The following is a 28000-nucleotide window of genomic DNA, read 5'->3' as shown; positions in this document are numbered from 1 at the left end:
CAAAATTTTTTTTTTGGTGGGGAAGAAGAGGGGGGGGGAATAAGGTGCATTATGGTCAATGTGAACATAGTGAACAGGGACGTATAAGGTCAACGTTTATTAAAGTATCGTCGCGGCACATAACTGTCCTAAATTGTCTAGCCTTCGTGAAGACGTCTTCTATTCCCTTTGCTGCACGCGGGAAAGGCTCTCTCCTATGCAGAGGTTCAATGAAGCGTTATTGGAGTTCCGCTGCTCAAAGTGAGCGCAGGAGCGAAAACCGAAACATTCTTCCGACGCTTACCAAATAATTTTCGCCCCTTTGGGCCTCTTCGGAATAGAGACCGCTGAAGTCACTTTTCTGCGTGCAACAAAGGAATAGGAGACGTCTGTACGCAGGCTAAAATTGTCCGGAGTATGCCCGCCCCAGGCTTTCATGACAAGTAAACCACTTTTTTATTTCTTTTACTAGGACAAGGAAATGTCAAGACATTAGAAGAAGAATGTGGTGCTGTATGCAAAAAAGATGAATGCGCCTACACGCGTACATCAGGAGGCAGTTGTAAATTTATTGTATGTAGCTAGTTTGGTCTCTTTGTTACTCCCGGGTGTGCAAAAAACCAAGAAATGATAGAAGAATAAATAACGCTGCTATAAAACCGAAGATGTTCAGTAGATTGATGGAAATCATATCATAGTTTTGCACCTTGTTTAGAGAACTACAATTTTTTCATTAAACGTGTAACATTGGTTGGACTGCATTGAAATCTGTATTTTGCTTTCTTGTTCCATTAATATTTAAACAAGGAGAAACGAGCGCGAATGTATTGCCTAAACAAAAATGGAAAAACACGTGCCAAGGGTAATGACGTAATTACTAATGTCATCTCCGCCAATCAGCATTTCGCATGGACTTTTTCGATGCAGATATTCAGATTCCAGAGACGTAATTGCAAGCTCTTCTTCCTTTTCCCGCCCTGCCGTCAGAGCGCCCCGGAGAGCTTGCTCGCAGGCTAGACCGGACGCAACGTTCTATCCATTGGGCTAATTAAGCCAACTGGAGAGCAGGCCATTATAAGTTGTAATATGCCCGATGGGGGAAATAACATGAATGTAAATATATGAAACGACACATTTTGAACTGCGGATAAAGATATATAAAAGGAAATGATCCTCGTTATTCATATGAGAGGATCATTTCCACTTTTGTTTCAATACATGTGTTCATAACTCTATCTGGAATAGGTTCACACATACGTGTATAAGGAGACCAGTTTGCTGTATGTTTCCACTAAATATCCAAGAAATATTTCAGTCCCCGTAGAGTCCAATTCAAGCGATAGCAGTTGTCTGGGTGCCCTGGCTTCTTGTAATTCAAACTGAAAATTGGTCGGCCACATCTTCATTTTCAGACCTATTGCTGATGCTATCTGCCATACGCTTTTGAAACTTTCTTCACTTCGACACTAGCATAGGGTCTGAATGGCCATGTCGGCATTTCTACGAGCAGGGATGATTCTAGAAAGTTATGGGGAAGTTGATTCTGACCAATTCACGCTGGAAATACCCCACACCAGCTAGTGCGGTGCAGTACAGTGCCCACGAACAATAAAAAGCTACAAATATGATAAATCAACATATGATACCCTTCACTAATAACCAGAAACTCATCACGTGCTGGGCAACCACTGTCTCGTATGAATAGGCCATTTCCGAGTTCCCCAGGGCCTCTGTATCAAAACGAGGTTAGGTGCTCAACCTTTCTTGTGAAAATGAGTTTTATTTACATGACAATGAAAAATCATTTCCATATCAAAGGTTGAGCACCTAACCTCGTTTTGATTCAGAGGCCCTGGGGAACTCGCAAATGGCCTATTTAACTGGATTTTATACCACGCCGACTTCAGGTTAAAATAGAAAATATCTCTCTTCGAAATGATAAAAAAAAAACATGGAAACTTCTTTAAAAACTGGCTTTGCCCAAATTTCTCTTCCTGGCCAAAAAATCTGAGTTGCCTGAGATTTGGGGGGGGGGGGGGGGCTGCAGCCCCCCTCTTCCCCCCGGCCCGTACGCCTGTGTAATTCCTTGGCTGCGTGGTGAAGTTTCCGGCACGCGGAGCTAACAGCTCACGACAGCTGGCGGAGAGGCCCGTGTCCGAACCCTGCCAATTGACTATGGGTTTATGTTTTTCCCTTTCTGTCTTTTCTTTTTCTTTCCTACTTTTACCACTTTTCATGATCAATCGAACACACCACAAAAACAAGAGAGGTGCGAAGAGACGCGGAAAGGAGACAGAGCGCAGTTTGCTTCATTCGATTTCTGGATTACAGGTTAATGTTTGACCCGGGGCGTTCATTTAGTCTCAGATATGATCTGATTCGTTGACCGCATTAAGGTGAGAGAAATGCAGTAAACATGAGTAAGGCTTAGAAGAGAGAAGACTCCAACGTGCTGCTCTGCCTTGTTGGTTTGGGCCAGCATTAATAAACGGAACGGCTAAGCAGTTGCTCCCTCAAATTAGCGCCCACAAAAGACGCGGCAGAGACGCGCGCATGCTTCTCTGTTTAATTTATTTCTTTGTGCCATTTTCCGTAAATTACATTCTGCGTAATTATGTCATTCCGCAAGCCATGCCTCATGCCATTCCGCACACTCATTCCGCCTTTTACCCTCACCGACACGAAACCAGAGAATCCGAACACCGAAACCGCATTGTTTTGAAGCTGCTCTCCAAAGCGGTTTAAAGTCCCATTCACCCGAACCTAGATAAAAAATATGCGGTTTCAGAAACGTGTGGATTTGTGAACATGGGCCTTGATCGTATCTGCGCAAATTCGCACGTCTATCACGCTTTTTAATATTTTCTTTTTAGCTACAACCATCCATGTACCATTTAACAGTAACTGTGTTCATTGGCCGCGAGCTATTGTCATAAGGTCATTTCTAGTTGCGTTGGGTCTGTTCTTTTTAGATCACAAACGAATCTGAAAGAGACAATTAAAAAAGTGGAAGGGGTTGAAGGATTTTTTTTATCAGGGTGAGTTGCCGCAAGTTTCCTGCTTTGGCTGTAAATCCCCCAACCGGACATCCGCACGACAATAGAGGCGTTAATACCGAGTCAAGTCACGGAGCCCTCCTGAACAGAGTACTACCGGAGCTTGATTCCTTGCTAGGAGATCACTCGTGGTACATTCTAACTATACACTTCTGTGACACAGTCATGAAGCGAGAGTAGACTGGAATCAAGCGTTCCAGGTTGGACCTGTTGAGATAAAATCCAGCGCTAGTACCGGAGCATTGTAACCTAGAACAATGGTATACTTAAAATACCTGCCTCGCAGACTGACCAAGCGGAGCTCGGGGGAAAGATCAAACGATAGGAATTAAAGGGGGCAAAACCAGGAAAAAAATCACTTAACCAGGACTCGAAACCAGGATCAGTCTCATGATAGGAAGACTGAATGCCATCAAATTAAGAAATCCTTAAACCCCTTATAGCCTTTTGAGGCTATTTGAGCCGTTTCTTTGTTCACAAGTCGAACACTACGCAGACTTTTGTTGTTCATGGCTTGAAGTTGTTGCTGTTGATAAATTAAGGCTCCCAAAGTCCGGGGCTTACGGTTTTGTTTGTCGTGGTTGTGTTGCTAGGCAACTGCGGACACGACCCTGATAAAGGATCCACGCGAAAAGAATGAAAACCTGGTTCCTGTTTTCGCTATTTTCACAACAGCTTCCGCCATCAAAAGACGAGAAAATTCCCACTTTATTTTATCATGTTAAAGAGGTTTCATTGGGATGATCATACCAGAAAATTTTGTCCACACAGTCAAAAGTCATCACTACATTATCTGGGAGTGATAAGTTCACACGTACGTGTATAAGGAGTCGAGTTTGATGCATGTATCCACTAAAGATCCAAGAAAAACTTCAGTCTCCTTAGAGTCCCATTCAAGCTGCTTGCATGGCTCTATAAACTGTCGTGAATAAAAAAGGAAAGGAAACCAATTACCAGTGCTCTTACCAGGCCGCGGGATTCCCGCCAAAGGAGTGTGTAAAAGAAGAGGCAAGGAGCCAACCAGCCAAACGCGTAGAAGGACTGAAAAATGTTCGTACACTCATCGTCTAAAGCGTTTAATCGACTTTTATCATCGTTGGTCACACACACAGGTGGCGTGATGGCATATCACCGCAATCTTTCATCACAAAACAACTATAATAGGGTCATACGTGGAGTACTAACCGCAAAACCATTTCGAGTGCGTGCACCTGTTGCGGCGTGGCTTATGTTTGTTGACATATACGGGTACGGATAGCTTTACCCACGTTAAGTTCCTTCGGAGCTTTATTTCAGAAGATGGGGCCCTCGGCCTCCCAAAGTAAAACCCCTTGGAAGAACACTGAATAACCAAAGGCTAGTACTAGCTATCAAATTGGCTGTATAGCTAACACCTAAGAAAACAGGCTTGACATTCTCTCGACATTTTTTTTTTTGGGGGGGGGGGGAGGGGGGCATTTTGAGACCGTTTGTCAATGCCTCTCAATCTTCTTTATGTTCTTAAAATTAAGAAGTAGTATGACTCACTCAACCAGCTATTTCGAATAGAAGTATCCGCGTATCTACACAACCCGTCTAAATCTCACTTGCTTGATGATTCATGGAGATGCAAGGTGCAGTTCGTTGTCCCGCTTATTTGATCGCAATCGCGATAGAACTGTTGTGATATCCAATAATAATAATAACAAGAGAACAATTGCGATCGCTATAGAGTACTCGCGATACAGTTCTGGAGATCGCTAAAAAGCAATCGCTATACAACAGCTAACTGTCACGATCGCGATACAGCAAGGAAGCGAAAGCACAATACAATACAACTATCGCGATCGCCATAGAGAAACCGCACACCCAACCATCGCAATAGCGATAAGGTAATTGCAATGTAACAAAGGCAATCACCAAAGAGCAACCGCGACAAAACTATCACAAAAGCGAAACATCTCGCAATCGCGGTACAACTATCGCGATAAAACTTACACGAAAACGATACAATTATCGGAAATAAAACTATTGCCATAGCGCTATAGTAATCGCGATCGTAATAAAATAAACCAGACACAATGATAACGGTACAAATATCGCAAACGCGATAGGGTTACCGTCTCGATCGTGGTCGAAGAATTACCAGAGACCTTATACCAATGCTCTTAAAAGTGACTTTGGCGAACACCTTACTACAGACCAACGTAAGGGTGTGCTAATTTTAAAGGGTAAAACCTGATTTGTAAAACCGTGTTGAAGTCACAGTGCAGCAGCAACTGAGGCGTAGTTGTGTTGATGTAATTTCGAGTTACTGTTGTAAAGAAAACAAACGCTACCTTTTCCACAAAGTCACTTAAAACATCCTTAACCTCCTTGCTGTGGATGAGACCAGCTGCTATATTAAGCAGGGATCGACAGAGTGTCTAGAAATAAAAAAATACGATTCGTGACCGTAAATACATCATTCAAAAGGCATTAATGTTTCAAGTGTGCTTCACTAAAATGATATTAGAGACCTTTACATTCGAGGACGAGAACGACTACGAGTACGAGATTTGACTTGAAGTTTTTTTGCGTCTTCTCAAAATATAGACTCCCAGGAAAGCTTCATTTTACCATTTTTCACTAGAAAAGTTAGCACTGTTATCTTAAGTGAAGGAGGTTACGTGCTTTCCCGATCGCAAAAATAATGATAAAATAGTTGTTATCTTGGTTTCGCCAGCACGTCATTCGCGCTATAAACTCAGTAGAATGACGACAGCTACCACATTTTCCCGCCAAAATGACGCTGCATCACGCGCGAGCACTACTTAGTATTGAGAAAATCTCGTAATCGTACTCGTACTCGTCTTAGAATCTAAAGGTCTCTATTGTCGAGTGATGAGAGACGATATCAAGTATCCAGTCCAAATATGATACTACGGAAAAGCCGGACCCACTCAAACGGCCGATAACGACTACTGCACAACACCTTCGAAACTTATGACAAATTGAAACACCATTTTATTTTCTCCTCTCGCCATCTTTATTGCGCATGCACTTCTCCTTGTTGCACACTAGTCTGGTTAACTCTGGTTCATGAGCTACTCTGGACGCTCAGTCCAGTAATTTTAGTAACCGAATAAAGTAGACTGCTCATTTTGCTTTCCCGCGCGCGCATTTCGAACGTGCCACCGAGAGGGAGAGGACAATTCGTTTGCTTGTTCCAATCCTCTTCGGTCAAATTTCTACCACATGCTACTTTCAAAGTCAAAAACGAGGTAATTTAGAAAAGAAACTGTTGCACGCTGTCTAAAAAGAAGAAGCTCCCAGTTTACTTTTCAACTAAACTTTTGTACCTTAAAATTCGCTTCCACGGACTTCGTAAGCTTTTTGGTGAACTTTTTGCTTATGTCAATGCAAACTAAACTAAAAAAAGAGAGAGAAACAAAGTTGTTACGTAAAAATTCTTAAGGTTAATCAAAAACTCTGTAAAAGATAGAAAACATTTTAAACATTCTCCTCTTCATGGTAGATAATCTACCGCTTTTATTTAAATTCATTTAAAGCAATATTTATCCAGGAGCATCCAATTTAGCAGAGCTAGTTTAAATGGAGCCCTGACACAAACAAAGACATTAAAAAATAAAAGAGACAAGACAATTAATTAATGAGGCAACATGTACAGGTATTATTGTCTAAGATGATTCACTGAGCGTGGCTATTTGCCTGATGTTTTCCGGTAGAGTGTTGTATGTGCGAGCACTGTTTTAGGCTGTTCCAGCCTCTGAGATAGCCGAGTCCGCGAAATTGACAAAGCACCAGATCACGCGCTCATTATTTCGCGCGCCTTTCACCTACCTGGGGCCCGTTTCTCGAAAGTCCCAGTAACTTCTCGGGCCCGAAATCAAATATTCAATTCGAAATATAAAGAATAAGAGCGCGGGTCCAGGCTAGCAAACTACTCCATTTTGTTTTATTAACTGATAGTTTTATCATGTCAGATGCAAAACTATTGAAACCTCGATCTTTAATGTAAACGGAGACAGCTTACCGGGCAGGTTGATTAGCGGGACTTTCGAGAAACGGGCTCCCGGAACAAGCTACATGTAGCACTGTGTATTCTAAAGCTTCCTTGGTATTTAGCAGTTTTCACAGGAGGAGGACGCAGCAAATCATGGCTTCTGGTGTTGTAGCCATGAACATATTACTTGTCACAATAATGTGAATAAGAAAACAAAAGAAAACAAGAATTTATGTTCCCTTTTAATTTTATTTACAATATGTACTGCACTGAGGACTAACTGAAGTAGGGTCCGCAATTCGTGTGGCTCATGATATAGCAGAAGTTTACTATAAGGGACTGGTCAAAAAGTATGGGGGGGGGGGGGGTGGGCCGGAGCATTTGGAAATGTGGTTGATAAAAAACACATGACCCACCCCCTCCCTTCGGCACAAAAATGACTGACCCATCCCTAAAGCAAGGTTGAAAATTGCATGACCCACCCCCTAGTTAAAACATGGATGTTTGGTTTCCTCTTAATAATCCAATAAAACCTTGTTCTGTGCTTGACACAATTTGCTGATACACTAGCTGCGGGTGAAGTATATATGAAAATAATTCATTTTTGAACTGCGGTTGTAGATGAAAGTGAAGAATGATCATCGCAGTAAATTTCCCAATTAAAGCAATTGGAAAGAAGAAGCCTGAAAAAAAAAATCAGGGCTTCAAGGGGATTCGAACCCGTGCTCTCCGCGTTACCAGTGCGTTGCTCTACCAACTGAGCTATGAAGCCACACATTGGGAGCGGGTCAATTTATTGAGTTCATATCTCCCGTGAGGAGTGAAATGATGTGAAGTATATATGAAAATAATTCATTTTTGAACTGCGGTTGTAGTAGTAAATTGACCTCGCTCCCAATGTGTGGCTTCATAGCTCAGTTGGTAGAGCAACGCACCGGTAACGCGGAGGTCACGGGTTCGAATCCCGTTGAAGCCCTGATTTTTCTCAGGCTTCTTCTTTCCAACTGCTTTAATTGGAAAATTTACTGCGATGATCATTCTTCACTTTCACACTAGCTGCTACAACCAATATCAAAATCACAGAAATCATACCTTTCACTGAAAAGACAAAAGTGAAAAACCGAACATTTCTTGTTTCGATGGACATTATGAGTCTTGACACAAATATACAGCAAAACGAGGGTATATTGAAATTGTCTGTCACAAAGCAAATTAAAATTTCTAGAAAGACAACCCATTCCTACACATTACTTGCCGGAAATGTTTAGATTAATCCTCAAAGAAAATTTCTTCCACTTCAATGCAAAGCACTACCTGCAAAACTATGGAACTGCAATGGGCACAAAGACAGCAGATTTGATTCCTTTGCCAATATTTTAATGGCATATATTGAAACAACAACTCCAAGCAAAACTGTCTTCAGAACAACAGTTTGGAAATGCTACATACACGATATATTTTCCCTATAGGACATGAGTAAACCAGACATCGTAGCCTTCATTGAACAAGCAAACTTACATCACCCAACTATTGAATTCACGGCTGAAACATTTGACACTGAGAGTGCGTTTTTAGACACAGTTGTATACAAAGGCACAAGATTCAAGGTAAAATCTATCCTTGATGCAAAGACACATTTTAAACAAACAGAAACCTTCTTGCACACACATTTCACCTCGTGTCACCCTCCAAATGTTAAAAAAGGATTTGTCAAAGGAGAAGCCTTGACAATCCTCTGAAAAAACTCCTCAGAAACAACCTTTGAGAAAAATAATTCAAATTTAAAAAAAACGCTTGATGGACGGAGGCTACCCACAATCTTTGATAGAAAACCTACTATCAGAAATAAAATTCACCAAAGGGAGTCTAAACTTCTAAAACAAAACAACAGGAGGAAAAAGAAAAATTGCCATTCGTGACACAATATCAGCCCTCAGTGTCTACTATAAAGGAAGCTTGAATGAAAAAATAGAATCTTATACAAAACCAACTATAATCTCAAAAAATTTTTAAAGAACCACCAATCATTTCCTTACAAAAAAGGAAAATCATTAAAGGACATGCTCGTTAGAGCAAAAAAAAAAAGGTTAACAGAGGGTTCCACGCCCGTATAGGTGTGCGGCCTTTCACCCTTTGTATTTTTTCGCACAACACTGAGGTTTCTGAGTATTTTAGCAATAATTCCAGCTGGCTGTGTTTTATATAACAAGTGTAGTCAACTGTCTTGTTAGTAGTTAGTGCCTAGTTATGTAATAAAATAGGGTGACCCACCCCCTAAGGGTAGCTGAAAATTGCACGACCCACCCCTTGCACTAGGCTCAAAACCCTATGACCCACCCCCTCTCTGCTCCGGCCCACCCCCCCCCCCCCCCCCTTATACTTTTTGACCAGTCCCTAAGCGCGACCTTTTTGGTTGAACGTTAAAATCCCGCATATTTTACGGTGTCAAACATCGCTACAAAAGAAAAGAAGACAGATTTTAAGAAAATAACGAAATGTTTAAAGCTCTCTTCTATAAGTTAAAAAATTTTTTTACCTTTTGTGTTCATCCACTATATCTTTATCGTTGACAAACACTTTGAGATCTCTCAACTCTTGAAGGAAAACTCTGTCAAACTCAGCACCAGTATCCCCCACGTCAGCAGCTACAAAAAGACAATGTAACAGTGTTTGATGCTGATTGCTTCAACATCAGGACTCGAAAAGAGTCCTGTCCGGTAGTCCGGGACAAGTATAGATAGAGGCCTTGATTCAAAGACGAGTATAATAAAGAGTACGAGATTTTCTCAGTACTAACAAGTAGTGCTCACGCTTTAACCAGCGTCAGTTTGGCGGGAAAACGTGGTAGCCGTCGTCACTCTACCACGAGTTTTAGCGAGAATGTCGTAGTGGCGGGAACAAGTTATCAAATATTAGAAGTTTTATCTTTTTGCGATCGGGAGAGGGTGTAAACCTCCTTCACTTAAGGTAACATTGCTAACTTTTCTAGAGAAAAATGGTAAAATGAAGCTTTGCGGGAAGTCTATATTTTGAGAATACGCCAAAAAACGTTAAGTCAAATCTCGTACTAGCAGTCATCCTCGAATCTAAAGTTCTCTGATATTCTTGCTGCGAAAGTAATTATTTCTCGCTCTAAGAAAGACTGTGCTTTGTTGCTCTTTTTTTCTCTCTTAAGGTCCGGGTGGCCATGCGATTTCCCGCGCGGGGTGCTTGAAATGCAAAATTTCACCCCAGCTACATGAATGGGGTGGACGTACGTACAGACGATTTTGTCAGAACCAGAATTTCTTGAATGCATAGAAAGGCAGATTTTCGCACCCATGATGGAAATTTCTTCCTAACAGCGCGCGCTCTTATTGGTTACTTCGAGGTCACATGACATCAAACAAATGAAACTGTTTCCCGCCAAAATTTCTGAAAGGGCACATTGCTAAATCTATGTCGTCAGAGGGAAACAGTGCACTGTTACCCGCGAATGTTGACCGGGAGCGCGATCCATTCAACCAAAATTTCCGGAAATTTCGGTCTAAATCTCAATGGATCGGTTCGGTCCAACGGAAAAGTTTGCAAAACACTCATCCACCTTTTGAGGTGAACCACGTTTCCCGGTCGGACCAGTCTGAGTTTTGGTTGAATGGTTCGCGCCCCAGTATTACAGCGAGGTTTAATATATTTCCAAATCACTTACGGGAAACATTGAGATTCTCGGGAAACAAAATTAACTGTTTCCCTCGGGGCTAGTCATAAAGTGTTTATTATTTTACATTCTTTACAAATGTCAGTGAAATCTGTCGCATACATGAAAGGATTGATAGTGCACAGTGCAGGTGTTTATGGAAACTGCTTTTTAACTTGAAAAAATCAAATTTAAAAGTAATAAATTATACAAGGAGGTGTTTTAAGTGCAATAATTGTGACTAAAACCTCATGCTTACAGGTAAAGATGTTGTTTATGGGATGGCAAGCTGTTGAATGGTACAACAAAGTTTATTATTCCAATAACTTACTTTTACGTAAGTCTGAAAAAAAAAACTATTGTGAAATTCCGAAAATAAGCCCCTCCAAATATAAGGCCCCCAAACCGGTAACGCAAAAAACCCTCCGTTAAATCGCCCCTCCAAATATAAGCCCCCCGGGGACTTGTACTTGGAAAATTGCCCTCAAATACAAAGTAAAACAAAGCCAAAACGGTAAATTTACTTCCAACTTTAAGGCTAGCCCAATCGATTTTGAAACGCAAATTTCCCTCCGTAGATAACCCCCCCCCCCCCCCCCCTCGAATATAAGCCCCTCTAAAAATTAGCCCCTCAAAAGGGCCTCTGAAAAATATAAGCCCCGGGGCTTATTTTCGGAATTTTACGGTATTCTGAAAACACCCCTGAAAGTTGTATTTCCACAATTAAAGCACTAAAAACCAGAAGGCCTCTTTATAAAGGAGGCGCTTTTTTTCTAGGTTGTTGTGAAGCGTAATTTAGGAAGAAAACAGTTTACAACGGTTTATACGTGGACTTGGTGATGCAACTGCATTGCAAAGGATGACGTTGCCACTTACTGTTCAGCATTCAGAGATATAAGCACTTTGTTATAATCATTCCTAGGTTTTATTTTGTATTCTTCCCACTTCTCTGTGTTCTTTATCATGTCCCTGACTCCTAGGGGTAATCTATAAGTAGAACTTGATCAGCTATGAGTTCAAAAAAATACTTACCAGATGATCCCTCAACTGAATTAACAGTCCAGTGGTCTAACATCTGCCCAGCACAGAAAGTGAGGTCATCAAATGTCAAGTACAACAGCCTAGTAAAAATGACATTATTTTACATAACTCAGTCTGCATTGTGTCATTGGCCGATAATGTTTTTTACCCAAAAAGGATACAATTTACTAACTTTTTCTTCTAAGATCCATTCTCTTACTGTATTATTTATCATTAAATCACTCAATTAGTAAATCCTAAACACTCGAGAAACAGTTCTGATTTTGTGTTAGACAATCTATTATTTTCATAATATGTTTTTTGCATCAAATGGAAACTCAGAAAAAATGCGAGCCCCAGATGGGATTCAAACCCACGACCCTCCGTGATCTAGTCGGATGCTCTAACCACTGAGCCACTGGAGACTTGATGGCGAACAGGGGTGAAATTTGGGTCTTTGACTAGAACTGCATCACACAGTCACATAGTCAAACCCGGACAAGCACGTATGACTCATAACTGCACAGTGGCAGATCCAGGGGAGGGGGGGGGGCAGCCCCCTCTTTATTTTTACACCAAACTGATGCCTGGAGGCCCGAAAAATTTTTTTTTTGGAGACTGCCCCCACTCCCTTATCTAAGGGTCTGGTCTGGCAAGAAAGGCCAACCTTGCTTGCACGTAGCATTCTCACCCATGCAGCAATAGCCTGTTCTGGGCTTTCAGCAAGGGATGACGCGTGATTATCTATAACAGTATCCCAGTGCTATCTAAAGGTGAAAATCTTGAGGAAACTTATAACCAACTAAAGATAATGATTATTTATCAGGTGGATGAAAATCAAATAACAACAAACTATAGACATAGCACATGTAGCTGTGGGTGTTGTTTGAACAGTCTGGTGAACTGAGTCCAGTAAGTGTGTTCATGAACAAAACATTGTTACTTGAATAAAGTTGTAGAATCATTGTTGACAGGCATTTGAATTACCAACCTTTTCTTCCCTGTTTCAATCTTGTTAATTGCCATAAAACAAATACATGCATACTGCCTGTTAAAGAAAACACAAAATCAAAGAGAAAACTCATGGACTTAATCAAACGATACAGTCACCACCCCTCTCTGAACTCTGTAAGGCCTTATCCTGACTTGTATTAATTTCATTAGTATTTTCCTTTTAATGTCACTACTTAACTGATAGAAATTGGTACAAATGTAGTGAGAATTTTCAAATTGAGAAAATATACTGTCTGTTAAATGAAAGATCATTGCAATTGTAGACGCTAATTTTGCAATTGTGAAATGAAAGCCTGAAAAAACCCTTGACCTCTATGATACCAGTGCAGCACTCTACCAATTTATTAAGCTAACAAGCTAACTAGCTCAATTAGTAAAGTGCTGCAATGGTATTGCATAGATGTCAAGGGCTCAAATCCCATGATTACAAGACTGAAGTTTTTCAGGCTTTTATTCGCAACTGCATAGTCGTGTCTATAACTGACTCTCCTTTCACCCCGCAGTTTCATTATTGATTTTCATTCATTATTTCAATACACAATATTTAATAATATACTGGACTACCCAAGGTCACCAGTCCTCGGCTGTGAAACTCGTTTCCCCTTCAACATGACAGGAAATGCATGCTGGCAATCAATATGGAATACATTGTAAACCCCCTAACGATAGAGTTCTAAAGTGATGACGTCATAAAAATTAAATCTGTGAAATTATGGAATTTGTCAGGATATTCTGAAAGAACAACATCTATATTTGACTCATTTCCTAATGTTATGAACTGAGTCAAATTTAGAAGGATTTGTATGGAGTTATCGGAGCATAACTGGGCTAATAGAGTGTTTTCACATGACGTCACGGTGGCCATATTGGTGTCCCAAAACAATAAAACGGCGGCCATGTTGGTGTCTCAAACCAATCCCGTGGGAGTTGAACTCTTTTCTTATGTAAATGCTTTCTTTTGTTCCAATAAATTTGCATAGATGCTGGCCACGTGGTCACGTGAGTGAAAACATTCTACATCTCAGAGACGAATTTGCCCCGAAATGCTAGTTTTTGGCAAGTAGGCCTCTTGGATGTTGTTCTCTCAGAATATCCTGACAAATCCCATAATTTCACAAATTTATTTTCTCCCACAATTGCAAAGATCTGAAACACATGTTAAATTTTCCATTTGTGTGGTGCTTACACTCTTTAGTGGCAGGCTAATGATAATGGGTTACAATAACACTGTAAACTTTTCATTTTGAGTTGTCTTCAAAGAACAAGCATTGCTGGAAAAGCATTAGGTGCTTGATGGAGAGGGAGAGGCAGGGCTCATTCAAGGGCAGTATTCATAATATTACTCTTTCAGCCGAATAGTGCATAGTTACTTATTGAGGGTCATACTCAGTTATCCTTTTAGCCCCACTCTGGGTGGTCCCCTCCACCCAGTAGGCCCTTTCGTCTTCCCTGTCTTCAAAGGGTTCTATGGAAATTTCTTTAATAACACATTCAGCTAAATAATATCATTATTACAATGTACATGTAGGTCAGTTAATACTGTGCTTTTCAAAAACACATGAACTCTGAAGTTCAAAAGCCAACTGACCTTTAAATTTTTCGCTGACGTCAATCATCTTAGCAAACAAATCTTTACTTCAAAAGGTCAGTGATTGGTGGATTTCGATCTGTTCTGAGTGTTTCTGTGTTTCAAGGTTTGTTGCTTGTGATCGTAATTATGATTGACAGCAGAAGAAAATGCAATTGTGAAGGTGGCTTTTGAACTTTAGAGTTTGCCTGTTTCTGAAAAGCACAGCAAAGACATTGCTTGTCATTCAGTCAGTTACCTTGCTAAATTATCAGACAGCAAAAATAGCTTCTTTATGGTGTCAACAAGCCCAGCCCTCTCAGCCTCCTCTATTGCTCTCAACACATTTTTCACATTGTCAAACTATTAGCAAACACAAAATGTTAAACTAAATATTAGAAGTTAAAATACCCATAGGTTTTTCTGTCAAGCATGCAAATTGGAAACAGAAGTTCTTTATTTTGCTCATTTACTGTGAAACTTATAAAATTGTCAAACACAAGGAAAAGTAACTCAGGCATGAGAATACTAAATTCTAACCAACAAGTTATTAATTACGTGGTTTTGTGGCAAACTCAGTTGTCCTGACAATTAAAGTGACTGGCCATAAGAAAACCAGCATTCCAGAAATATTTCAGGTGTTTATGGTCTTCTAAGTAACAGTACACTGTACTTGTACATATTTTTACTAGTACATGTAATAACAAAGGTTATGAAGTATGGGGGACAAACATCAAAGGTCAAAATTCTCTTGCTCCAACAATGTGCTTGGGAAATAAATGAAGTTAAACACACAGCTAACCATGCAACTTATGTAGTTGCAAAAAGGAAGCCTTTGCATACGTTTCATGTGATAGATGGTCAAAATAAGCGTTGCCAAGGCTTAGTGTTCTGCCAGGCATTCCACTCATTCTTAGTGGAAGTCCACACAAAGCTGGCTATAAATAGGTGACGCACATGGGTAAAGCAACCTGGAGATTAGGATTGCAGGATCCTCCTTTCACCCGCAAAAAAATATTACTTAAGACTTACTTTAGAATAATTATTACATTAGAACATTACCAGCCCTTTACTTACTTTCCAAGTTTTAGCCACTGGGGTTATGGCAACAAGACAACTTATATTGGAATTACTATTTTGAACAGACAGTAAAGAAAGCCAGCAAGAGATTGTATTATTTGAGAGAATGCAGGAAAGTAAACCTACCTACAGAGATTGGCATTGCAATATATTGTACTAAGATACACCCACTTCTCAAATATAATGTGTCCCCAGTGAGGGGCAGTTTGCTGAAGAACCTTGCAAAAGAGTTACAGTCTATACAAAATAGGTGCCATCCCTTCCAACATTAGAGGACAGATGCAAAGTAGCGACAAACCATGAACTAGAAAGAACTGTAAATGATAATAAATTAACCACCCAAATCAAATTTTTCTCACAAAGCCAAATACCAGCCAAGGCCATAGTTTAAGATCAATACCAGGTTCAGTAGCAAAACCGAAGTCAGGAACGCAAAGACATACTAAGTTGTCTTTAGCAAAAGCTGCAAGACTCCTCCTTTTATGATCTGTATATTTTTACTTTCAGCACCTTAATTAGAAAAGTATTTTCATAGTTTACATGTATGTTTTTCCCCTTCAATTATGTAAACCCATTGTATATGGTATTTTTAAAGACGGATAAATAAAGCGTGTTATTATTATTCAAGAATTTGCACCTGATTATTTTAATGATGTACATTTAAAATCTCACCAGAGCCCAACAAGGAGGTTACTGGTATTGCTGAGGGTGTTAAAACATGCAAACTTGCAAAATTATTAAACTATGATCAATATGTACTTGTCCCAAGGAATGGTTCGCTTAATTTTTATAGAGCAGTGTGGATGAATAAATTTTCACCAGGCCCATGTGAGGTAATGGCAATCGTTTTCAGAACGCTCCTACAAAACTTTTAAAAAACTAACTGTTTTACTCTAATCTTACATTATTTTACAAGTGTTTAGTCTAGAAACTTGTACAAACCTGTCGGCGACAACTCTTGAGAGTTATATTTGTCTTCTCGCTAACATCATCTAAGTCCTTTCTTAACTGCCCAGTCAGCTTTTTACCCAACAGTTCTCGCACCACTTCTTTATCAAACTGGTAGTACCTATCAAAGTGCAAGGACTAAATTAATGAAGTGATCCTGAACTGCAAGAATTAGGTTAAACCTGATTCTCATGTACTTATACAAGAGTGATTACACCTGTAGTATCAAGCATTTAAAGAATGATTTTCCAAGGCATTAGCGATCAGTTACCTGTCCCTTAGTTTTTTAACATTTAATAACTAAAGAGGGTTACACTCATTTTGGTGGATCATTTTGTGTTTTTGTTGGTTTTGGTCTGTCACTATGACCCCATTAATATTCCTCTGGTGCACTCCCAGCCCAAGAACAAGAACAAGATGATGAATAGCCATTGTAGAGACATGTTGCCGTTGTTTCAAGATCTCTTCTAATAGAGAGGTGGTCATATCAAGGGAATGGCCATTTTTGTCAAAAAGGACAAGGGAAAATCCTAGATACATGTACAGCTGCATGGTCTCAGACAGTTAACTATGATCTCCCAGATAGAAGTTAATAATGCTCTCCAGCAGAAGAGAAGTAATCCTCTCACCAAAGATTATTTTCATCATTATCATGCAATAAGGGCTTGGGGACTTTTTGTTTGTACAAGAAAAATTAATGGTGGCTGGTTGGGTTAAAGATTGGGGGGAGGAGGTGGTAGTGCAAAAGAAAAACAAAGTCTCCAGATTTCAAGCCTCCAGAGGTTGGCATCTCTGGCTTATATGCAGTTTATTAAGCTTAACTTAACAATTTGTGGTTATTCTTTTTACATCCAGGTTTAGTTTTCTTACAATGTATATGACTGTTTCACCAGTTTTTGCTCTAAGAAAAATTGATTGTCTTACTTTTCAATCAGCATATCCTGAACATCTGGTGAAATTTGTAATAGCATTTGTCTATCCAGCATTGGAGGAGACTGAAGGAATCGCTCCAGGATGTAGAACAGGCGAAATTGGTCATGAGTGTCACTAGTAATGATAGCATGTGAAGCTCCATGGTCTTTAGATAAATCATCACATTCACGCCTCTGAGTTGCTTCACTTTCTAGCAGAAAGAAAAGGAATTTGAAAATGACTAGGAAAAATTCTTTTCAGGCCCGGCCAGTTTTTTTCCAGTTTTGGGTATTATTCGGGTATATGAGGTCTTTTTTAATTAGGTATTAATACAGTATTTGTGACCGTGAAAGGCAAAATGGACATTAGCAGTTATTTGCTATCTGTTTGAACACTTTAAAAAAGCCGCTCAAATTGCCACTCAACCATTGAAATGGTTTACTTACCTGTTCGATAAAAATAAAATTATTAGCATTCACTTGAAGGATTGCACAGTTTAGACATCCACTCAAACTGTTCCCAAACTGAAAATGGCCGTTTGAAAAATTGTGAAATCTCTGTTTAACCAACAACTATGAATGTTAGACGTTTGTGCTTGACACTTTCCAATCCGTTCAACTTGAGTTCAAAAGGAGAAATATAATGGTCAATTTTCTCCACAGATATTAAATATTTTCAATTTGGACCAGTAGCTTCATAAATGGGTGAAAATGGAACGAAAAGATCATTAATTTGTTAAAGCATCCAGTTTTTCGCAAATTCAACCTGAGTTGAACTTCCATGCAAAATTGCCCTTTTCCAATCTGAGATGTGTACTTGTAGTTCACATTTGTTACAACTACAGTGTAGTAATAGCTGACACTACAGCTGCCCCCACTCTGTATCAGGGTTGTCAGAAAGTTAGCTGAGTTGTCAAAGTAAGCGCCCAGTCCAGGGATATTTTATTTAAAAAATGCCATCCATAAAGAAATGCCAAGCAGAGTAGCCGGCCGATTCTAACCAAGTACTGTCTGGTGGCGATTTTTCGCCAGCAGCCGGCTACTTTTCACAACCCTGTCTGTATATTGTCATTCAATATAATTCTTGTTCTTTGCGTAGCTCTTTGAAATATACTGATTCATAATGGAGATTTTCACGCATATTCCACACAACAGGTGAGATATAAACAGGAAACGCAAGGTTCCATGCACTAATTGAGTTCGATTTACAAATTAATGGCTTTAATCAAAACATTTTCAGTTTCAAGAATATTTTATTCTAAACCATATGAAAAGATTTGATTAGAAGTTGGAATTTTCCGCTATTTCTCTTTCACTTTTTTAATAGATACAGTTCATTTTGTTAGCCGGAAAGTAATTAAGCCTTAGAAATTAAAAGGTTTGATCAATTCACACTCATGCATTCTAGTCTTTTCTGTTCTAACTATTTTAATAGTTAAAACTAAGTTTAAACTATTTTTTAAAGTATTGTCGTAAAAGACAACACTTCGTTCCTTTTTTTTTTTTTTTGAAAATGCCAAAAATTTGGGTCGGTCGGACGACGCTAAACAGAGGATGGCCTAAGAATTCGTAAAACCTCGCTTTCTTGACTTTGCAATATGATGATGTCACTGGTAATCTTTACACTAGAGTCTAAATAAGCTAAGAAATATTTGAAGACAAGTAAATTTTAAATTCTTCAAGTAAAAGGAAGCTTCACGCACAATTTTCCTTTCTCACTTCAGGTTTACTTAAGGCCATTTTCCACGTAACATAATTAAGATTGATTGACACGATTCGCCTTTCTCAAATACAAGAAACCACAAGTTCGCTAAGTCGGTTTTAAAGGGACTGGTTCACGATAATGTACATGCCCGCCATTTGTCTCTTCAGAATAAATTTGTCGGGTCAACACTAAATTCGAAATCGCCATTACCTGTACAATCATTGAAAATCCTTCCTTTCATTCGGACATCTGTCGCTTTGGCTGGTCTAGTTATACTTCGGTAGTGGTGATTAACGTGTGGTTGTGTTGTTTGACTGGTTACATTTTAAGAAGACGCAAACAATAATGTTTTGATTATGGAGGTTCAGAAGAGCATCATGGCCGTCCGGCAACAGGACGTTCTCAAGAGTCTTTGGAGATAGAGAAGCTTAGCCTATCGATCCGGTATGGTTCTAGGAGTAGGGTGTTGCTTACGAAAAGAATACACGACACTTGGAAAGTGGTCAAAGGCATGAGTTTGTTCAACTTTGATTTGATTTTTGACTCCGACCTATAGTTATACCGCAACAGGTCGCGCAATCTTCACCGATCTGGTACACTTGAGATGCTCCTTGTATCTTTGCTTTACGATCGTATATGTTTAAGAATTGATGTTTTTAAAATAAATTATTACCTGAATATTCTGTTTATAATACAGTTTCTTTATGTGTGCTACTCGATAACATTTGTTTTGCGGAACACTGACCTGATGCAACGCAAATAAATTTGTTCATTTGCTGATAAGCATTTGAAATTTATGCTCAATTAAGGATAATCTTTATACTCATACATTGTGTGTTTTTGTCACCGGTCAGGCACTATTTTTAGGTATTTCTGGGTTTATATAAGGCGAACTGAGAGAACAGTAATAAGATGTTTGTTTACAAATTTTGTTTGCCGATCGGTGACTGCTTTGTTAGTGTGGGTACGACCTCGTAAAAATACACTTTGGTAAATGTTTGTTTCAAAGCAGGACAGGGCTGTAAATCTTATTCTTATCGGCTGCAACATATATCTGAGGAGTAGCAAAGAATAAACTTGAATTATGGGGATAAATAAAATCAAACCAAATGCCCTGAAATACTGTCGCGTCACGAACAATTAATTTGAATTTTGTGAATTTACTTGCGTGCATCTAACTCGCTTCCCACTACCCGCCCCTGGCCAGGCCTGTCTTTTAGTTAGACCATTGCATTTATACTGCAAAAAGCATCCAAAAGAAATCACCAAATATAAGCTTAAGAACGTTCAAGATTACCACAGAATCCACGCAGCCACAAGTCATAAACATCAGGGTCAATAAACGCTGGATCCATATAGAATACATCAATATCCTCCATTATTTCTTCCTGCAGCTAATTAACCAACGTAGCTAATAATTGGGACATGTTCATTTAAAAATAAGGTTATTTTGACTCACAATCAGATAACTCTCCAATACTCCGCCACTCCGCCATCTTTAAAGACGGCTCTGCTCAGCGGTCTTTCCTTCAATACTTTTCAACATCATTTACAGAGCACCAACAATAACCTTACCTCTTGGAACGGGCAAATAAAAAAGTAGAAGTAACAAAAATGTTCATTAAAAATAAAGAAATCATGAACAAAAGTGCCGTGTTTGTATAGGTAATAGCATGATCTGTAGTGATATTTGGCATAAATACCACCAGTGAGGCGAGTGAAATTTGAGACAATTTTGAAATATCACGAGTGGTATTTATGCCAAATATCACGTACAAATCATGCTATTATTTGTTTATACTACTACCCGCAAAGGTTTTGTAATTTTTACATGTAGGTATTTCAAATTAAGCTGAAATACCACTGCTCTAAGCCAATCAAATTGCAGAAATTTCTCATGTAGTAGTATAAAGGTTGAAATTATCCTTTCCAAACGTTTCGGGCCTGGCCCTTCATCAGTGGAATTACCAGTTCGTTGAACCCGTTGCAAGGTTTATATACGCCATAAATTAGAAATAAAAATTAAAGGCTTTGTGGTGCACGCGCGGATGTGCGCGCGGCCTAGGGGAAACGGAAGTCGGAGTTTAAACCGCGCGGTAGTAAGTAACAAGTTAGCGACGCTGCGATTAAACAGTGTCTAACCTCAGGGGCGCCCAGCGACTTTATTCTGTAAAATAACTTTTCGAAGGAGAAAATATTGCTTAGAAATTTCTAAAGCTTGAGAAAAGCTAAAACTTTCTGGCTAACCGTTCCATGTTTTCACACTTTAACATCAACATATTGCAGAGCATGATAAATGAAATTGTCCCCATCTGCAAGCTTCTCCTGGTAAATCCGCAACCATCGCAGCATGAAAAGGTCAATTTCGGCAGCTCGCAGGTTAAAACCATCTGAAACATGGCTCCATTCCGTGACAATGAATAAAGAAAGGTTCTAAACGCCGCAAGGAGAGAACGGACAAACTTTTGAAGTAAATGAACCAGCGAAAATTATGCTGCTTCTGTGCATGGTAACATCTTTGTTACTAACTCCTTTCTCGTTTGTTAAACTATTTAAAAAAAAAATGATTAAAGAGTGGTAACTGTATCAAAAAATATTGAGTCGGCACCAGGTAAACTATTTTTAAAGTCCACAATCCCACCCCCCCCCCCCCCCCCCCCCCCCCCAAGCCCCACAACTTCACATCAAAAGAGGTGGATCGGCCCCCGCACTTTGAAAACTGCTCCGCGGGCTCTGTTCCATACAACTACCACGCCTTGTTGCTAGATCGATGTCTCAAGTTATGTTTCATAAGGGGTTTTGAATAAAAAATAGTTAACACTTTTTGGAGAATTAGAACGGTAATTTTATTTATATAACAGTAACAGCAATTTTGTACAAAGCCATGACAAAATGAACAAATCTCCGCCTTTTTCAATATGAAACTAGTGCGGCATTACTAACATTAGTATATAGTAAGATGTGCGAAATGAGCGAAAACTTAAATGAGGCTAAAGGCATATTTACATGATTTCCCTTACTATTTACACGCACCTGAAAACTATAATGTACACAAGTGCAGGGAGAGGGTGCTATTTACACACACACCTGTACAGTAGCTTAGGTTTACAAAAGCGAGATATTTACTCTGCTCTAAACAATCATCGAAATCAAACTGTAAAACGACTGCAAGGTATGCCACCATTAGTAAAGTTGGCTTGCAATGTGTTTGATTATCCCTGCTAGATGGCCGTTGGCTCCGGTAGCTCATCGCCCTTAACGTGGATCTTCCTTCCACACCGAGCCTGCCCGCCCAGGGGGGGGGGGGGGGGGGGGGGCGATGAGGGGAGGTGGGATTAGTCGCCGGTCATCCAGCCCTGAGACAGGTTGCACTGGGTTACAGGTTACCAGTGGCAAGTCATTCGATTTAATTTTCGTCCGACATGACCTGACAGTTATTTTACTAACTCTTAAGTTACATTTGAACCTCTCCACTAGAGATTTATCCTTCATAGAGAGGTTTAAACAAGAGTCAATGTATGGACTGTCCGCCAAAAAAGTGGCCGTCGTAGAGAGGTTGCTGTTGTCGAGAGGTTGCGGTGAGTGGATGTTCTACTGTAAACTGAAATCCTCAACTTGGTCATTAAATTGTCAATTTTAACAGGTTTGTTAAAACGCTGCCCTTAGACATCGAGAAATCTCTTTAGCTAATTATACATACCTTTAACAGGCAATCAAAAACTGAAAAAGGAAAATAAGATCTTTACTATTCCCGCGAATCAACTGCAAAGTATGTGATGGCTCTTTGGTTTAGAACACATTCCAGCATTTACTTGCTAGTGTCAGTTTTAACTCAGGACTTGAGGAAGGCCAGACTGTAAGAAATCTGATGGCTGAGGGTAAATAATAACGATAAGTTGTGAATTCTGACTTCACAGTACTGGGATAGTGATCGTGACCTTAAGATACGCCGTTTCTCGCTAAGGGTACGAATAGACGAACACGTTTGCCACGTACAGTTATACAAAAGGCTAGCATGATTTCCCAGATGTGATAATGGCATCACTATTCACCCCCGCAAGCCTACCCGTTTTTCCGTAAGAGGCAGTTTACCCGTATTTAAGGCGACAAGTACAGATAGTTTACCCGTACCCGTACTCAGAAAAGGTGTTTAACAATTTTTAATGTCATTCAGCTGCGCTCACAGGTCTCACTTCCACTTCTCCACAACTGTTAACAAACGCCACAACAGATGTAACGCTGGGGGCCATGGGAGTGGCACTGCTTCTACCCTCAAATTGTGTCGGCACAGTTAACGTTTGCGGAGGTAAAGTACTTGAATTCCCACTCCGGCTAAGCCTGGTCGGCTGTAAGCCTGGCCGCCGTCTACAGAAACTGAAACACGGAAAGAACTTTGCCGCAATAGTTTTCATGGTTCTGCCCATTTCTGGGTTCCGATATCCATAAATGATTGGATTCAAGCCTGAATTACTGTAGTGCAAGGCTTTTACAAAAGCAACCAGTCTTAGTAATCCGGCTGGTTCGGGTAGACGTTCCATTTCGTACGTTGCTAAAGCAGTAACAACGAAAAACGGAAACCATGCAATTAGAAAGACACCTGTTACCAGGGCGACGGTTCCGGTGACACGAATCTCGCGGCGAAAATTCGCGCTCGCAATTTCAGAGCAGACGCGCGTTCTTGAATTCCTGGCTCTATCGTAAATGAGGACGTAGACTCCAAACAGAACGATGAAAGGCCCAGCAAAGCAGATTGAAAAGATGAAGGCCGTGTAGCCTTCTTCCCAGTGCTTTAGTTGAACTGGATATAGTCCAGCCACGAAAGCAGAGGCGATCCACGCGACTATTATCATCTTATGGAAAACTCCCACGCGAATCCCACGATGTCGTATCGGCCAAACTATGGCGATGCATCTTTCTATGCTGATGGAAGTGAGCTGAAAGATCGATGCGCAGCCTATGAACACATCATAAGTTATGTATAGATCATATGCAACTGGATGAAGTGTAATGTCGAAGTAATGACAACTGTAGACGTATAGCCAGCCTGGAATCGAGATTACCCCGACTAGGAAGTCCGCCACAGCTAAACCAAGGATGAAAGTGTTCGTCTTGGTTTGAAGGCGAACGTTTTTCGCGAAGGCTGCAATAACTAAAGTGTTTCCAGTGACAATTGCGATAGATATGATGGTGAAGTAAACTAAACTTATCACGATTTCAACGGTTGTAACATGTTTCAAGAAATTCTCATGTAAAGTTGTCGGAGTCGATGAAATGTTTGCCACAAGATCACTTCTCAGCGTTGTAGGCATAGTCAAAAAGTTTGAAAAACTTTCGTGTCCCAAAATTCAAATGACGCACACGAATGCAGCGGAGCGGTTAAAGAAAATCCATTAACGTTTTCACTCTCTCTCATTTACACTTCTGTTGATTACTTCCTGCATCTGTAAGTTCCGCTTATTGATAAATTAACTTGAAGCTCAACATCGCCGCGTACTGGTTCATATAAACTAACGTGGCGCAGTTCTTCCCGCAGAAATCATCTTAGTCGGGCGGAATGATTAAAGTTTCTGCGAGGTGGGCAAAAGCCACGCTATTTGAAAGCCGCCTTGCATTATTTACGCCACTTCCCATTGTAAGTCTGGACAGAAATTTATTGCATTTAGCCAATAGTCGAATCGCTTCACAAGCTTTTGTCACTCCCTAACTACCTCAACAATAAATCTCCGCATGCTTCCATAAACTAAAAAGAATTTAGACAATGGCACTTGAAAACATACCACTTTACGGTCTCTTGACTTAAAAGCCAGCTCCAGGCCATGTCTAGATAAGATAAGCATGTTACAGTGACCAAAAAAATTTAATTGCGATACATTTTATAATGTCAACAACTAAGTCAAAATTTAATGAGAAAATTGTGAATGGAACATTTATCAGTTAAAGATGTTAAGACAAACAAGTTTAGAAAGGTAGCTAATTCACTCAGCCTTTTTTTCCTTAACAAAAGTCCATCACTCATGTGCATGTGCGAGATGGAGTGCGTGCCAACTGGAATGTCGTCGAGCTATATCGTGTGACCTTCAGCCCACTAACATTTTTCCCCGGGCATTTTTCCTTCTTTGTTAAAAGTTTAAGGGGCAATATTGCGTGTTTTAATCTTAGGTTGGAGAGTCAAATATCTTTTAAAGCTCTAAAATATCGTATTATCTAGATTAACTTATTTTTTTGCTGAAGTTCCCTTGAGAAAGTTGCCTACATGGTTCCATGCCTATGTCGTGATGATTTTGTTCTGAACGATTGCCTTTCTATTGGTGCAAACGACCCCCACGTCAACGGGAGGAATTAAATTTCCAATGATTTCATCCGTGACCGAATCAGTAAACAGATTCGGCGCATGTATGTAGACTGCAAAACAGTCCGTATTTTTGCGTATTCAAGTACGCGCGAGCAGTCAAACAAAAGGTCTGGAATGAGGCTGAAAACAGAGAGCGAGACTGGGTAGAGAAGCGGGTAATTCGAACGAATATAACGTATGCAAAACGGATAGTCCGTATTTTTAGCGTCTCTCCCCAGTCTCGCTCTCTGTTTTCAGCCTCATTCCAGACCTTTTGTTTGACTGCTCGCGCGTACTTGAATACGCAAAAATACGGACTGTTTTGCAGTCTACGACACTACCAATCTGTCGGCCCTTTGTAGCCGTGAACGCCTGCCACTGCCAAGTTTGTTTATGTATTGTTTTTGTTCAGCCTCTGCTCTAAGATCTTCCTAGGGAAGAAATCTTACATGGCGCTGGGACTCGTCTTTCACCTAGAAACTGATCCAAGCGTTGGAAAGGTTATACTAAGCACACAAAACGGTATGCCGCTAGGAAGCCCCGCCCTCTACCATCTTCCGAGTGCCAGACCCTTCCTTTAGCCATGTTAGCATCCCCTAAGAAAGTTTTACAATTTTACAAATTTCCATGTGTAGTTTTTTAAAATAACAATAACAATAACAATAATAATGATGATGATGATGATAATGACAATAATAATAACAATAATAACAATATTATAATTATTATTATTATTATTATTATTATTATTATTATTATTATTATTATTATTATTATTATTAAATAAAAGAGAATAGCATGGAGGCTTGTCTTCCATCCGTTTGGGAGGTTCTATAGTTGTAAGTGTTCTACGAGGCAGATCCTAGCTTCGGTGTGAAAGTTATGTAGTGTCCTACGCAGCTGCAGAATAAGCTGTCGAGCTGATTGAATTTTACTATTATTTTCGATCTAATTGTCACTTTAGCCTCATCATTCCGCAGGTCTCCTTAAGGGAGCAGTCTGGCAAAAAACCTTGCCAATTTTCGTTTATTTCCACCCTTTTCTTAAAGTGCTCACGATCATAACCTAAAAATTTTAACTTTTTAACTGAAGATTTACCTTAATAAGAGAACCTCTGAGAGGATTTTTTTTATTTTGAACACAACGTGATTTTAAATTTCTTTGGCATACCCGTTCCGCTGATATCACGAAATTGACAGGCTCGTATGTGACGTCATGAGACATAGATTCAGGAACTTTCTTAGGGGGCCAGTCGCTGCCCCTGGGGGGACTACTCGATAAAGTTTAATACGGGGAGGCTCTGCTCGAAGGTCCAACCCTTACCCTTTTACAAACCGTTTTTTACAGAAAACATATAACTAGTTTAGAACTTTGCATCTCACATAATATTGTTGTAAATGCACTGTCCTCAAAACATAAATAAAGTAAAAAACCAGAACGTTTTCTCGACTTTTTCACAGCCATAAAATGCATCTGTTAGACCTTTTGGGCCTTTTCACTGAACGAAATCACAGATATGATCAGTCCCTTCCCCTACGTTTTCCTATATACTTCAACTAGTGAAATCACTGCCCCTTCATATGCCTGAAGCTTGGAGCCTCCTCGTATACACCCTTATAGGCAGTACCTCCCCCGGAAAGTGACTGTATTTTCTCAGAAAATGCAGCTAAATTTAGCCATATCATGATAGATTTTGTAAGCGACAATGTCCAGTTGTTTGAATGACCTTTAACTTTGCTTTGATTTTAATAAAAACGTCTTCATTTGCTGCCAATCACAAGCCTAGAAACTGAACATCTTTGAGCCCTTTTGCGGAAATGCTGTTCATTAGTGAATCTTACAGCCGTGAGCTTCGCGGTGAGTAATAACCTGGAAATTTTTATTTGCAAGTGTTGCTAAGTATGGAGGAGAGCGAGCGCGAAAGAGAATTGGTTCGAATGTTGGGTAAGGGTGCCATTGACGAAAAAGGGTATGATGAACGAAGACGACAATATATAGAAGACCGAAAACGCGAAAAGAAAATTGACGCTTGTCGGCGTTTGGAGACGATTTTACGATGTATGTGCTGTTGCCCCTGTGCCAACTTATGCTTCACGGATGAAGGTGATAAATGGAAAAGGCGCTTTTGTGCCTCTTCGTTGACTTGTTTGATTTACGGGGGAATAACCACTCTCCTTTCGTCTGGTGTTTTTCCACGCTTTAGTTCCAGTTGTCTCGGTCTCAAAATAGGCATACCTGTTTCAGCGCTCGGTTGTCTTTGTGCAACGGTATTATGCGCTTGTAAAAGCGAGAAGTGCCCTTGTTCTAGGAAAGAGAAACAATACGAGACTTCCTCTACTACTTCGTTGGGCCGAGTTGTCAACACCCAGCCGAGGCCAAAGCGCGGCCAGTGTTCTGATGACGATGAAAATTACGCCGAGGATGATTCGCTTCTGTAGCGTACTTCCGCCTGTTGGCTGGAATGGTTTTAATTCCGGCGCTTGGTCGGCGTGGCGGACAGATATGCATCCTCGGTTCTAATTTCTCGAAACAGTCTCTACGATGGCGTCATCGCCATGCAAAGTTATTGGGTATAGATTTTTAAAAATTTCTGAACATATCGACAAGACTATTCTAGACCGTTTGCAGAGCGGTGTTAATTAGCTTAATTAAATATTTAGTTAGACGACTAAAATGGACTGTGAGACGTTGTTGTATTCGGATAACCGATTTCGAAGTGTACATGACG

The 28000-nt window shown here is 40.0% G+C and overlaps 2 protein-coding genes and 1 non-coding gene across 5 annotated transcripts; 1 reads left to right on the top strand and 2 right to left on the bottom strand.

The window, feature by feature from the left end:
* Positions 1–1277: 1277 nt before the first annotated feature.
* Positions 1278–20448, bottom strand: LOC140942837 (acidic fibroblast growth factor intracellular-binding protein-like). Of its 3 annotated transcripts, XM_073391850.1 has the most exons (11): positions 20239–20448; positions 17250–17448; positions 16320–16446; positions 14557–14660; positions 12708–12764; positions 11729–11817; positions 9557–9665; positions 6356–6425; positions 5354–5440; positions 3854–3954; positions 2822–3242 (listed from the first exon to the last, which is right to left on the bottom strand). In XM_073391850.1, exons 1-11 carry the CDS (start codon positions 20318–20320, stop codon positions 3158–3160), a joined length of 1110 nt encoding a protein of 369 aa, XP_073247951.1. In that variant the 5' UTR covers positions 20321–20448; the 3' UTR covers positions 2822–3157. The 3 variants fall into 3 exon arrangements, with proteins under 3 accessions (XP_073247953.1, XP_073247951.1, XP_073247952.1); XM_073391852.1 differs by lacking the exons at positions 2822–3242; positions 3854–3954 and adding an exon at positions 1278–1497; XM_073391851.1 differs by lacking the exon at positions 3854–3954.
* On the top strand, positions 7924–7996 carry Trnat-ggu (transfer RNA threonine (anticodon GGU)). Its single transcript has one exon. It is a non-coding gene; the product is annotated as a tRNA-Thr (tRNA).
* Positions 20449–21762: 1314 nt separating the features above from the next.
* Positions 21763–24385, bottom strand: LOC140944070 (adenosine receptor A2b-like). Its single transcript, XM_073393182.1, has one exon. It carries the CDS (start codon positions 24248–24250, stop codon positions 23108–23110), a length of 1143 nt encoding a protein of 380 aa, XP_073249283.1. The 5' UTR covers positions 24251–24385; the 3' UTR covers positions 21763–23107.
* Positions 24386–28000: the final 3615 nt, after the last annotated feature.

Source organism: Porites lutea, chromosome 7 (assembly GCF_958299795.1).
Source record: "Porites lutea chromosome 7, jaPorLute2.1, whole genome shotgun sequence".
NCBI classification, from domain to species: Eukaryota; Metazoa; Cnidaria; class Anthozoa; order Scleractinia; family Poritidae; genus Porites; species Porites lutea.
The sequence above is the reverse complement of the archived record's forward strand: the minus strand, read 5'-3'. Positions and strand labels throughout refer to the sequence as shown.

Coding starts and splice junctions, on each gene's coding strand:
- LOC140944070 (XM_073393182.1), bottom strand. CDS start 24,250: ATGCCTACAACGCTGAGAAGTGATCTTGTGGCAAACATTTCATCGACT.
- LOC140942837 (XM_073391850.1), bottom strand. CDS start 20,320: ATGGAGGATATTGATGTATTCTATATGGATCCAGCGTTTATTGACCCT. Junction 16,447..17,249: donor CAGGATATGCTGATTGAAAA/GTAAGACAATCA, acceptor GCACTTTGATAG/GTACTACCAGTTTGATAAAG. Junction 3,243..3,853: donor AAACTCGACTCCTTATACAC/GTACGTGTGAAC, acceptor TTATCTCAACAG/GTCCAACCTGGAACGCTTGA.